The sequence below is a fragment of the Schistocerca nitens genome, chromosome 4 (assembly GCF_023898315.1).
Source record: "Schistocerca nitens isolate TAMUIC-IGC-003100 chromosome 4, iqSchNite1.1, whole genome shotgun sequence".
In the NCBI taxonomy this organism is placed as follows: Eukaryota; Metazoa; Arthropoda; class Insecta; order Orthoptera; family Acrididae; genus Schistocerca; species Schistocerca nitens.
Window position 1 is genome coordinate 592,698,971 of NC_064617.1, and position 13,829 is coordinate 592,712,799.

A 13,829-nucleotide genomic window follows, 5' to 3' on the forward strand; every position below is an offset into this window, starting at 1 on the left:
TAACCAGACCACTCACGAACGCTGCGACATCTGCAACACTTCAACGCTTTAGGTTCACATTCTACAGTGACGGTACCTAAAAACAGGGAGGAAAGTGTTCATCACCATTGTGACTACGTCGAGAAATAAATATGTAACCATAAATAATAAAGTTCTAAAATGTTAATAAAGTTTATTTCATTTAAAAAGCGTTAAGAGTTTTCACAGAGAAAATTCGGAGGCCTGACATTTCAGCGCGTGCCCGTGGTATCCTGCTTATAAGTATGACACTCTATGGGAAACATTTCAGTATTCCATTTTAAGCTCGTCTCTCGATTAGATAGTTTGTTCCTCTTTTCGGTGCCTGAATCAATTGCCTGTTTTAACTTTCGTCCCAACCGAAAACAACTTAAGTACATTTGTCATATTTTCGCATCTAGAGACAGGTAGGTTGGAATACAGATACGGATCGTGTCGATGATTATCACATACAGGACCTCATGTAATCGGCTAGATCAGTGGAGAAAATATTGAGCAAAAATGTGTAATGTAAATCTATCTTCGCACCCTCAAATATGTCTTCTAGCGATCACTGAATTTTCTCATTATGAGTGTATCGAAGGGAGATCTCTTTTAATCGTTAAAAACCATTCGAAAGCAAAGATCACTCAAAATATTTTTTTATCAAAGGACGGGTTTCAACAGTCTTAGCTGTCTTCTTCGAGTCTTAATCTTTTTTTTGGTAGCAACATGGTTTGCTAGAAAGAAAAGTATTTAAGACCTGAAGATGACAGCTAGGACTGTTGAAAGCGGTTTTCTTGAATAACAAGTATTTTGTGCGGTCTTGGCTTTTGAATGGTTTTTAACGTTATCAATCATATTGGGAGAACCTCAAGAGTCAGAGGAACGCTATAATCGACATGTGAAATGGACAAAGGAAAGATTATAATAAAAATTTTTAAAGAAAATATCATGCAGAAAAGAATTTTGTGCAGTAAAGTTGAGAAGTATAAACGCATATCTTCCATCAGTATCTGGCAGGTTTTCCATCTTCCAAGGCAAATAAAAAAGTACATAAGGTTCTCAAAACGAAAAAACCGTTATTATGGCTCTGAGCACTATGGGACTTAACATCTGAGGTCATCAGTCCCCTAGAACCTAGAACTACTTAAACCTAACTAACCTAAGGACATCACACACATACATGCCCGAGGCAGGATTCGAACCTGCGACCGCAGCGGTCACGCGGTTCCAGACTGAAGCGCCTAGAGCCGCTTGGCCACTCTGGCCGGCCCGTTATTATGGTTCGTAATAATGCAGGAAGAATGCAAACGAAACTGCCATTTTCACAAAGCTTTTACGTGCATTCAGTAAAAGGTAATCCAAAACTTTCACGCACTGCTTTAACATACAAAACAGAAACACTGTTGCTACATGTCGTGTAAACAAAGTACTTATTGGGCAAAAACCTTTCTCTACATTGCTCTGCAAAGAACACACCAAATAATGTCAGAAGAAATTTTGTTAGTTTAACAATAATTCAAAATTTATTCTTTACTTAAGTTTCACATTTGTACATTTATTTTTGTGAGATGACTGTACAGCATTCTGACGTGTAGTTTCATCTGAGGGCGACTCGTTGCTAACGCGACTAAACAGAACTGAAGACGATCAAATATAGATCGAAAGTATGCATGCGATGAAAGTCAGTGGAACTAAGACGGTAAAATGAATGCATATGTCGTCTTGTTTCACTGAAAATGGACATGAGAGGTTTCCTTCCCCATCATCCTACAATCAGAGCTTCAGCTCCAATATCAGTGACCATTCTTCGAGGAATGTTCACCCAACTCCTTTTTTTTCGTTTCTAAGCTTGATATCATGAACATAAATTTTAAGCCCAGTACAATTTCCTATATGTCATGCACAGCTAAAGTTACTGTGGAGGAAAAATTGTTAACAATGTTTATCAAAGAGTAATTAAACAGTTTTCTGTAAACTGTAACCCCATTACATTAATAGAACGACAGAGATAAAAAAGGAAACAAAGCAATATATTCATGGTAGTACCCATATGTTTCCATCGTTATCTATCGATGTAACAACCGGTTTTCATTGTTACATAATGAGAATCAAACAGTCCCATTTATTTAAAGATAACGCCTTTAATCGTAGTTTGAACTCATCAGATTATGTAAAACTGCCAAATTAAGATCATTGCACCGGCTCCCAAAGCTCTAAGTCAGCCACATACACATAAAACCGTCTGGATGAAAATCTGAACTGTTACAGCGTCAAATAGAGCACAGCGTAAAGCCAGGGGTACGTGCCGGCCTGGATGCCAAACAGCTGATCTGTCTAACCGTCAGAGGTTCCCACAGTTTGTTTTAGTTATTCTGAAGACCGCATTTTCATCGAGACGGATTTATTTGTATGTGGCTGACGTAGAGCTTTGGTAGCCGGCGCAGTGGATTTTAATTGTCAGTTTTACATAATCTAATGATGCCTCACCATGGCAAAAAGCGCTATTTTTAAATTAAAATAAATTTGCAACCGTGACTGCTTTATGTGTGTGTGAAATCTTATGGGACTTAACTGCTAAGGTCATCAATCCCAGCTTACACACTACTTAACCTAAATTATCCAAATGACAAACACACACACCTATTCCCGATCGAGGACTCGAGCCTCTCCCGAGGCGAGCCGCACAGTCCATGACTGCAGCGCCACAGACCACTGGGCTAATCCCGCATATTTTCAATACGTAAGAATAGATTCACTTCTCTCCTACTAGTTCAATTACACCAACGATTAATTTAGGAAATGAACGGGATTGAGTCGGTAGAGAAATATTTAATTTGGTTTTTCGTATACATTTCACAAAAATATTCAATACAAGTTAGTTATATAATCGAACGCAAAAGGATCTTAACAAGATTTTCATATTTTCACCCATAAACATCTTATTAACTTCTATATGTTACTTCACATCTACAATACATTTGCCGGCCGTTGTGGCCAAGCGGTTCTAGGCGCTTCTAGGGGACTGAAGACCTCAGATGCTAAGTCCCATAGTGCTCAGAGCCATTTTTTTTAACCATACATTTCTTGGAAGAAGTCATTCTCCTGCATATGGCTCTTGTTTAATCTGAAATAAATCCTTTACATAATTATTAGCGATTACCTTTAATACGTTCGCTTAGGCACTATCAAGCTGCTTCGTCATATGAACGACGGAATGTTAAGTGCTGCACTAAGTAAAACGAGAATAATAAATGTCAAAAGAATATCAACGAAACTCGGGCGTGTATTTTCTAATGTATATTTATTTCTGTCTTTTATTTAATCTTGTCTCAGTTCAAGCTGCGATAAACATTTGTTATTGCTCTTATCACCAAAAGGTTGATGATGTCCAAGGTGGTAATATTAACAAATACTCATTTTTGCAATGAAGTCTTTATTTCAAATAAAATGCAGCATCATGTAGGAAAATTATTTCGTCCAAGAAGTGTATAAAATAGCAACTTAGAAAGAAAGTATTTATTGCAAAATGGCAAGAATCACACCCAGAGAGGTTTTTCAGGCCCTTCTCCCTGGAGTTAAACATTCCAGCAGTGTTTTCGAAGTTTATACGCAGATGAATAATTGAAAAAGTACCCCAATTGGTAAATGACCGTAGCCGTCTGCACTGTCTAATCTATAGCTAAACGTAATATGAATGCGTGGTATCTGTTCTTTCGTACATGTCCGAAACCCAGACAGCACGCGTTCATATAACTGATTCGCCTCGATGAACATTGTATCCACAGCCTTCAGTGCGGATGCACATAACGTTAGACCTACAACGAAAATCTAAAATTAGTGATGGTGGATAACATGAATGAGAACTATGGATAGGTGGCGCTAGGTGGGAATGTGAATTGGTGGACTGGCCGGGGGGAGGGGGGGGGGGCAGTGGTTAACGTATCTGCCTACTAAGTAGAATATCCAGGGGTCGAGTCCCAGACCGGCACACATTTTCAATCGTCGACGCTGATTATGCACAAATTCCTTTTGTAGCTCTTATCATTAGTTCCTTCCCTTTCCTTTGCTTTCTTCCCCTCGCCACTTTCAATTACATAATAGTTCGACGTGTCAAGTTCATAGTCTATCAGACAATGTAACGAAAGTCGGCGGAAAAGTAGAGAGAAGAATTGCGACTGCAACCGAGTTGCTCGTGGCATACGGAAAACACCGTGGCCAGAGTCTGTAAGCAACAGCGTGCTGACGAGGTAGATCGTTGTCTACTCTCGTAGATGATGACGGTAGATAAACAATACTGCGTGCAGGAGTACCCGAGAAGGACGAGGAACTCAGTCCTTCTCAGTGAAAGATTAGTAGTGTCCCTTGATCCGTCGCCGTATGTTCAGGAGGCAGCGAGGTACTGCTGGCCCTCATAGCATTAGCGGTCCGGTATCCAGTACAAGCAGAAACCAGAGAAACTATACAACCCAGTAATAGCAAAGCCTATGTCTCTTTTTCAGTTTCTAGTGAAAATTTTATAAGTGCAATGATATAAAACATAGTTATAATAGCACTAATAGCAGTAGGTGACGCAGCTAAGAGCAATATTATTTAAGACAAACTGAAATGGTTCAAATGGCTCTGAGCACTATGGGACTTAACATCTGTGGTCATCAGTCCCCTAGAACTTAGAACTACTTAAACCTAACTAACCTAAAGACATCACAAACATCCATGCCCTAGGCAGGATTCGAACCTGAGACCGTAGCAGTCGCGCGGTTCCGGACTGAGCGCCTAGAACCGCGAGACCACCGCGGCCGGCAGACAAACTGAACATGATCAAATCTTATCGCTATCTTCCTGTGACAGGAAAGCAATACCCGACGGAGAGCAGGAAAAGAGGTCATAGGAAAACTAAAAGAGGAACGGTTAATGAATATTCGTCGAAATGATAGTGCTAACAGCATAATAAAACAGAAATAACGAAATAGTAATATCACAAATATTATAAATTATTCAAGGTTAAGTGTAGAAACAAAGCAGACTACAAGTAACTGTCATCAATGAGTCACGTAAATGTAATTTGACGTGCAAAAGTTCACTGTTATCAAGAGAGTCGTCTAGAATGAATAGATAAATCAAATAGTTGACAGCTAGGCTATCAAACAGTCTTGACAGAAATAAAATATTTATTTTCAATATGAGCGGTTTCGGTCAGAATGTGACAATTTTCAGACCACTTTTGTAACGATGGTAGGTGGTGGCGGTGGACGGAGCACATGTCGTCGTTCCGCGAACTTCAACTGCTTACACGTTCGTGGAGCCACAACACTGAAGATGGTCACATTCTGACCGAAACCGGACACTACAAATAAATATTTTATTGCGGTCAAGTCTGTTTTTAATCCCTTTTCAAAGAATGTTTACTAAACCGCTGATTTTCTTTTATTCTGAAGAATTAGTGATAGATAGACTACTGTGATGCAAGTCACTGGCTGTTTAAATTCCGGATGAAAACAAACGATAGACAGCTGTAGCGACCAGATCTCGAGAACACGCAGCTGACGGCTCCACTGGTTCATCTCTGCTCACAGAGCGAACCGTACGCATGGCGCCTGAAAACCCGCCCATGGACGCTCAAAGCATGTAAGTCGCTTTATACGTAATTACTCAGTGGTGCCAGGGTATGAGTAGAACATCACTCTTTCCAGTAGGTATTCACATGGAATGAAGTGGTACTACTCAATCATCTGCCGTCTACTACTGTAGAGAGATTGACGAACTTAGTGTCCGACAACGTGCATCTGTTGTTGGCAGACAAGCGACCTGTAATGTGATCAAGACAGCACGCAACTCTATTTCTCCTTCTTTTAAGCAGAGTGCGCTGATGAACATTCCCTGAAAGTGAGGATACTCTTGTGGTTTCATAAGATCACCTGAAATCAGCACCAAATCTTTTGAGCGCGTATGGAGCCTATGGAGCGCCTCTTGAGTCCTACAAACTACTATGTGTTGCGGAAGGCGATTGTGTTCTATTCTCTGTTACGAAGCGATGAGACACACTTTGAAATGACAACTGTTTGTTACAGGAAGTAAAAAATAGTACACTTCTGAGAGAGAATATATTCACAACATGATAACTGAAAAAGTGTAGCCTGAGGAGTAGGATAGAAGAGTACATCTCGGTCCTGCGAGGGGAGGAGCTCGTATGGAACCAGTGGTAACCACGGCGAAGCCGTGACTCGTGAGCGGCTGTTGGAAACGCAGCGGCGTTTGTGGGTCACTGCGAAGACGGCACAACTCAACGGGCAGCGGTCACGGCAGGCGATGTCCGCTTTGGTGACTTGAAGCGGTTCTTGACCCGTCGGAACTATGTAGCCTCTTGAGGAAGGATACGGCGCGGCACCCCGTGAACACACGACCGTGCGAACGTAAAATAGTGCCCGCCGGTCGCAGCGCTACTTGCCACGACTCACACGCCACGACGTGGTGGCGAAGCTGGCGCCACGGGACGCTGTGGCAGCTGCTGTCTGCTCGACTGTATACGGTGCCTTGCTTCTTCTGTTTTCTAACAACCTCGGGAGGGTAGGGGGCGTCCCTGGTCTGCTAAATAAAGACTGAAGTGTGGTTATCGAACTATGCAGGGGCAGCCTTGCAATACACCACAGACTGAGTGTTCATGTATCACATCGCCCCGCAATATTTCGTGTTTAGCGTGGTTCTCGAACCAAAGCGTCATCAAAACTAGCTAAGTGGTTGCTCTCATTCAGTTGCTCATGAGTGTATATATTTGCTTCTAAAATTCACCATAAGTAATATACAAAACTTTTAAAATGAACGCCGGCCGTTGTGGCCCAGCGGTTCTAGGCGCTTCAGTCCGGAACCACGCGACCGCTACGGCCACAGGTTCGAATCCTGCCTCGGGCATGGATGTGTGTGATGTCTTTAGGTTAGTTAGGTTTAAGTAGTTCTAAGTTCTAGGGCACTGAGGACCTCAGATGTTGAGCCCCATAGTGCTCAGAGCCATTGTTAAAATGAGCTCCCAAGACAAAGTACTAGTCCCCAATGCACGCTGGCCACTTTGGAGAGGCGTAGATAGTATAGACCTGGCACCAGACGGGCGTCTGACACTCCAACGCTCACATCACTCATGGCAGTGAAGTATGAATACGCCAGTCAGTTGCATGGAATGATGGAAAAGAGCCACCGTGGTACAACAACTGGGTTAGAAAACTGCTGCGGAAGCAAAGGGAACTTCACAGCAAACATAAACATAGCCGAAGCCGTGCAGAAAATGGTTCAAATGGCTCTGACCATATGGGACTTAACTTCTGAGGTCATCCGTCGCTTAGAACTTAGAACTAATTAAACCTAACTAACCTAAGGACATCACACACATCCATGCCCGACGCAGAATTCGAACCTGCGACCGTAGCGGTCCCGCGGTTCTGGACTGAAGCGCCTAGAACCGCACGGCCACCACAGCCGGCAGCCGTCCAGACAAACAAAAACTACGCGAAGAGAAATGTAGTATGAGGAGGGCTATGCGACAGGCGTTCAATGAATTCGAAAGTGAAGTTCTATGTACTGACTTGGCAGAAAACCCTAAGAAAATTTGGTCTTATGTCAAAGCGGTAGGTGGCTCAAAACAAAATGTCCAGACACTCTGTGACCAAAATGGTACTGAAACAGAGGATGACAGACTAAAGGCCGAAATAATAAATGTCTTTTTCCAAAGCTGTTTCACCGAGGAATACTGCACTGTAGTTCCTTCTCTAGATTGTCTCACAGATGACAAAATGGTAGATATCGAAATAGAAGACAGAAGGATAGAGAAGCAATTAAAATCGCTCAAAAGAGGATAGCCCGCTGGACCTGATGGGATACCAGTTCGATTTTACACAGAGTACGCGAAGGAACTTGCCCCTCTTCTTGCAGCGGTGTACCGTAGCTCTCTAGAAAAGCGTAGCGTTCCAAAGGATTGGAAAAGGGCACAGGTCATCCCCGTTTTCAAGAAGGGACGTCGAACAGATGTGCAGAACTATAGACCTATATCTCTAACGTCGATCAGTTGTAGAATTTTGGAACACGTATTATGTTCGAGTATAATGACTTTTCTGGAGACTAGAAATCTACTCTGTAGGAATCAGCATGGATTTCGAAAAGGACGATCGTGTGAAACCCAGTTCGCGCTATTCGTCCACGAGACTCAGAGGGCCATAGACACGGTTTCCCAGGTAGATGCTGTGTTTCTTGACTTCCGCAAGGCGTTCGATACAGTTCCCCACAGTCGTTTAATGAACAAAGTAAGAGCATATGGACTATCAGACCAATTGTGTGATTGGATTGAAGGGTTCCTATATAACAGAACGCAGCATGTCATTCTCAATGGAGAGAAGTCTTCCGAAGTAAGAGTGACTACAGGTATGCCGCAGGGGAGTGTCGTAGGACCGTTGCTATTCACAATATACATAAATGATCTTGTGGATGACATCGGAAGTTCACTGAGGTTTTTTGCAGATGATGCTGTGGTATATCGAGAGGTTGTAACAATAGAAAATTTTACTGAAATGCAGGAGGAATTGCAGCGAATTGATGCATGGTGCAGGGAATGGCAATTGAATCTCAATGTAGACAAGTGTAATGTGCTGCGAATACATAGAAAGAAAGATCCCTTATCATTTAGCTACAATATAGCAGGTCAGCAACTGGAAGCAGTTAATTCCATAAATTATCTGGGAGTACGCATTAGGAGTGATTTAAAATGGAATGATCATATAAAGCTGATCGTCGGTAAATCAGATGCCAGACTGAGATTCATTGGAAGAATCCCAAGGAAATGCAATCTGAAAACAAAGGAAGTAGGTTACAGTACGCTTGTTCGCCCACTGCTTGAATACTGCTCAGCAGTGTGGGATCCGTACCAGATAGGGTTGATAGAAGAGACAGAGAAGATCCAACGGAGAGCAGCGCGCTTCGTTACAGGATCATTTAGTAATCGCGAAAGCGTTACGGAGATGATAGATAAATTCCAGTGGAAGACTCTGCAAGACAGACGCTCAGTAGCTCGGTACGGGCTTTTGTTGAAGTTTCGAGAACATACCTTCACCGAGGAGTCAAGCAGTATATTGCTCCCTCCTACTTATATCTCGCGAAGAGACCATGAGTATAAAATCAAACAGATTAGAGCCGCACAGAGGCATACCGACAATCCTTCCTTCCACGAACAATACGAGACTGGAATAGAAGGGAGAACCGATAGAGGTACTCAAGGTACCCTCCGCCGCACACCGTCAGGTGGCTTGCGGAGTATGGATGTAGATGTAGATGTATATGACCGCAGTTAGATGGATCGACGTGAAGACGTTACAGAATGCCGGGAAAGAACTATCGTACCTGGACGCACCAATCACCACACCATGGTTTGGTATGGTCGGATTTGTTAATGTGTCAATGAAGACTGATCAGTCTTTGTGCAAGTAATAGTGTATCACAAGCAGCCAGACAACATTGCAAAGCGGTAAAAAAGGATAATGGATGATAGGGACCACTCACTGACGCTTGGTTTCAAATCTGACAGGACTTCCTACTGTCAGTGAATGGATGCCCATGTCGGTCAGTTTCTTAGAGAACATTTAAAAAGACACCTCGTAAAAAGCTATAGCTTACAGCAGCGCACAGTGGTGCAACTCTTCAGTAAGAAAAACAATACAAATGTGGACAGCAGCAAATTGGTGGTCGGGTGGTTTTGGAGTGTGGGTCTATTTGTAACAGTGGAAGAAACGTAGCAATGAACATCCAAGCAGTTTGGTAGTTCTATGGGATCTAATTATCGATGAATAGCTTCGGCTGGATGCGGCCTACCTAAAGAAAACTGTGAACGATTTGAGGCCATGACCGAGGCTAGGGACTATGATCCATGGCACTAGCGTAAAGCCTCTTGTAGGTGACGACTTTTAAGTCGCTGTGCTAAGTACTAAAATTCAAACATATGTTTCAGAATGGGGTCCGCCTTTAGCAAAAGACTATCTTCTTTTTGTCCCAAACGTGTTTCATAGCAGTTGCAGCATAATCAGTGGGCTTTTATTTTATGGCTGTTACGTTCTTTAGTGTTTGTATACATGCAAATACTAGTTTTTAAATCGTAATTACAGATTCTCGAAGAAACACACAAAATTATGAATTCATACCTTTTTACCTCATGATGAGGTTTTCCTGATGTGTTATGTTTTCACAGTGACTGATTTCTTTCACAGTTTGTCATCTGCAACCACATACAACTTAGTGTAGACAAAATTATTTAAGGAAAAATTACCATTTGGAGACTGTTATGGGTATGCCTAAAATTAATTCTATGTGGAAGCTTTTGTGATATATATATATATACACTCCTGGAAATGGAAAAAAGAACACATTGACACCGGTGTGTCAGACCCACCATACTTGCTCCGAACACTGCGAGAGGGCTGTACAAGCAATGATCACACGCACGGCACAGCGGACACACCAGGACCCGCGGTGTTGGCCGTCGAATGGCGCTAGCTGCGCAGCATTTGTGCACCGCCGCCGTCAGTGTCAGCCAGTTTGCCGTGGCATACGGAGCTTCATCGCAGTCTTTAACACTGGTAGCATGCCGCGACAGCGTGGACGTGAACCGTATGTACAGTTGACGGATTTTGAGCGAGGGCGTATAGTGGGCATGCGGGAGGCCGGGTGGACGTACCGCCGAATTGCTCAACACGTGGGGCGTGAGGTCTCCACAGTACATCGATGTTGTCGCCAGTGGTCGGCGGAAGGTGCACGTGCCCGTCGACCTGGGACCGGACCGCAGCGACGCACGGATGCACGCCAAGACCGTAGGATCCTACGCAGTGCCGTAGGGGACCGCACCGCCACTTCCCAGCAAATTAGGGACACTGTTGCTCCTGGGGTATCGGCGAGGACCATTCGCAACCGTCTCCATGAAGCTGGGCTACGGTCCCGCACACCGTTAGGCCGTCTTCCGCTCACGCCCCAACATCGTGCAGCCCGCCTCCAGTGGTGTCGCGACAGGCGTGAATGGAGGGACGAATGGAGACGTGTCGTCTTCAGCGATGAGAGTCGCTTCTGCCTTGGTGCCAATGATGGTCGTATGCGTGTTTGGCGCCGTGCAGGTGAGCGCCACAATCAGGACTGCATACGACCGAGGCACACAGGGCCAACACCCGGCATCATGGTGTGGGGAGCGATCTCCTACACTGGCCGTACACCACTGGTGATCGTCGAGGGGACACTGAATAGTGCACGGTACATCCAAACCGTCATCGAACCCATCGTTCTACCATTCCTAGACCGGCAAGGGAACTTGCTGTTCCAACAGGACAATGCACTGAGGCGCCAGGTGGAAATGGCATGGCAAGCCGTTCCACAGGACTACATCCAGCATCTCTACGATCGTCTCCATGGGAGAATAGCAGCCTGCATTGCTGCGAAAGGTGGATATACACTGTACTAGTGCCGACATTGTGCATGCTCTGTTGCCTGTGTCTATGTGCCTGTGGTTCTGTCAGTGTGATCATGTGATGTATCTGACCCCAGGAATGTGTCAATAAAGTTTCCCCTTCCTGGGACAATGAATTCACGGTGTTCTTATTTCAATTTCCAGGAGTATATATATATATATATATATATATATATATATATATATATATATATATATATATATATATATAGAGAGAGAGAGAGAGAGAGAGAGAGAGAGAGAGAGAGCGCAGGTTTGAGGGTCTTTCATTATATATATAATGAAAAACTCTCAAACCTTCTCTTTCTCTCCCTCTCTCTCTCCCTTTACACACATGCACACACCACGTAGTAAAAAGATATGAATACATAATTTTGTGTGTTTCTTCAAAAATCTGTAATTACAATTTAAAAACTAATATTTGCATGTATACAAACAGTAAAGAACGTTCCTTATGTTTAACAGACATAAAATAGAAGCACACTAATGATGCTGCAACTGCAGTGTAACATGTTTGTTACAAAAAATAAAATTGTGCTTTGGTAAAGGCAAACTCCAAACAAAAACATATGTATTGTTAAAGCCAACACGGACAAAACAGAGTTTCAAATCTAAGATGATTAGTAATATTCATAGCTACAGCATCACCAGAATTACATGTCCTTCCATACTTGTGACTAAAACTGGTGGCTCAGAATGGCTTTCCGTATTCAGCAACAATAAAATTTCTGACACATAGTCCAGTAGATTTTAAATCAAAACTGAAAAAGTCGTTAAATCTAGACTGTACTTTCTATTTTATAGACAAGTTTTTAAATAAAAAATAATTACATGTGTAGCTTAGAAGACTAAGTTAATTAGTTAAGTTGTCAGATGTATGCATATCTCAATGATAATATGAATTAAGACTACCGTGTTTCTTTTTCTACATGAAAAATATTTTGTTCTTCAGTAACCTGTAATATGATTACCATTTATCCATTCAAACAAAAGATTCATTCGCTCTTAGTCTATAATCTGATTCATTTTCTTCCATTTCGTTAGAAATATGCCAATTATCTATACAACTGGAATTAACTAACGAGCTGCTTAACTAACTTATCCCAGTAATCTAACAAACGCAGATCTAAAAACGGCAATAAATGGCATCTGACGGTCCTGACGATTGTTAGTGAGATACCGAAATTGTACGTTGATCAGTAGTACAGAAACACAAAAAAATGGCTCTGAGGAGTATGGAACTTAAATTCTGAGATCATCAGTCCCCTAGAACTTAGAACTACTTAAACCTAACTAACCTAAGGACATGACACACATCCACGCCCGAGGCAGGATTGGAACCGAACCTGCGATCGTAGAAGTCGCGCGGTTCCGGACTGAAGCGCCTAGAACCGCTCGGCCACCGCGGCCGGCTACAGAAACACAGGAGCGGCATGTGTGGTGACTTGGTAACCCGCATAGAAGTGTATTTCAAAATTTCATTCAGCGTACATCGTGGATGTTATTATGTTCTTACATTTAGCGATTAAATTTTCCAATTCAGTACCACCACGAACGCGCTCTTTTGCAGATCATCTACGTGTCTCGTGATCCGAAGGATGCAGCGGTGTCGTACTACCACCACCACAGGCTCTGGAGCGGATACACAGGCACCTTCAACGAGTTCATGGACGCTTTCCTCGACGACTTGGGTAAGTTGTATGTGCAGGTTTCTTGACTGAGGTGGACCACTTCGACAAGCTGCACTCTACGTGTTAATCTTCCTGTAGGACCCTGATCATGACGTGCTTTGAAAATTATTTTGTCGTCCTATGCTGCTCCTAATGGATTTGTTAAGAAGGAACTGTGTTTTCATCTAGTACAGCTACAGGTGCTTTCTGGAATCAGTTTCAGTATACACCTTTAATCGCCTTTTATACTGTGTATGCAAGGCGAAGATGTGAAAATTACCGGACAATCAGTTTAATAAGCCACAGCTGCAAAAAAAAACACGAATTCTTTACAGACGAATGGAAAAACTAGTAGAAACCGGCCTCGGGGAAGATCAGTTTGGATTCCGAAGAAATACTGGAACACGTGAGGCAATACTGACCTTACGACTTATCTTAGAAGAAAGATTAAGGAAAGGCAAACCTACGTTTCTAGCATTTGTAGACTTAGAGAAAGCTTGTGACAATGTTGACTGGAATACTCTCTTTCACATTGTAAAGGTGGCAGGGGTAAAATACAGGGAGCGAAAGGCTATTTACAATTTGTACATAAACCAGATGGCAGTTATAAGAGTCGAGGGACATGAAAGGGAAGCAGCGGTTGGGAAGGGAGTAAGACAGGGTTGTAGCCTCTCCCC

At 42.9% G+C, this 13,829-nt stretch overlaps 1 protein-coding gene across 1 annotated transcript in view; it reads left to right on the forward strand.

Annotated features, from left to right (window-relative positions):
- The window catches only part of LOC126251513 (luciferin sulfotransferase-like), a 320,306-nt gene that overhangs the window by 258,094 nt on the left and 48,383 nt on the right, over positions 1–13,829 (forward strand). The window contains exon 5 of the mRNA XM_049951991.1: positions 13,053–13,173. Coding sequence (XP_049807948.1) covers positions 13,053–13,173 — 121 coding nt within the window. The remainder of the gene's footprint in view (positions 1–13,052; positions 13,174–13,829) is intronic.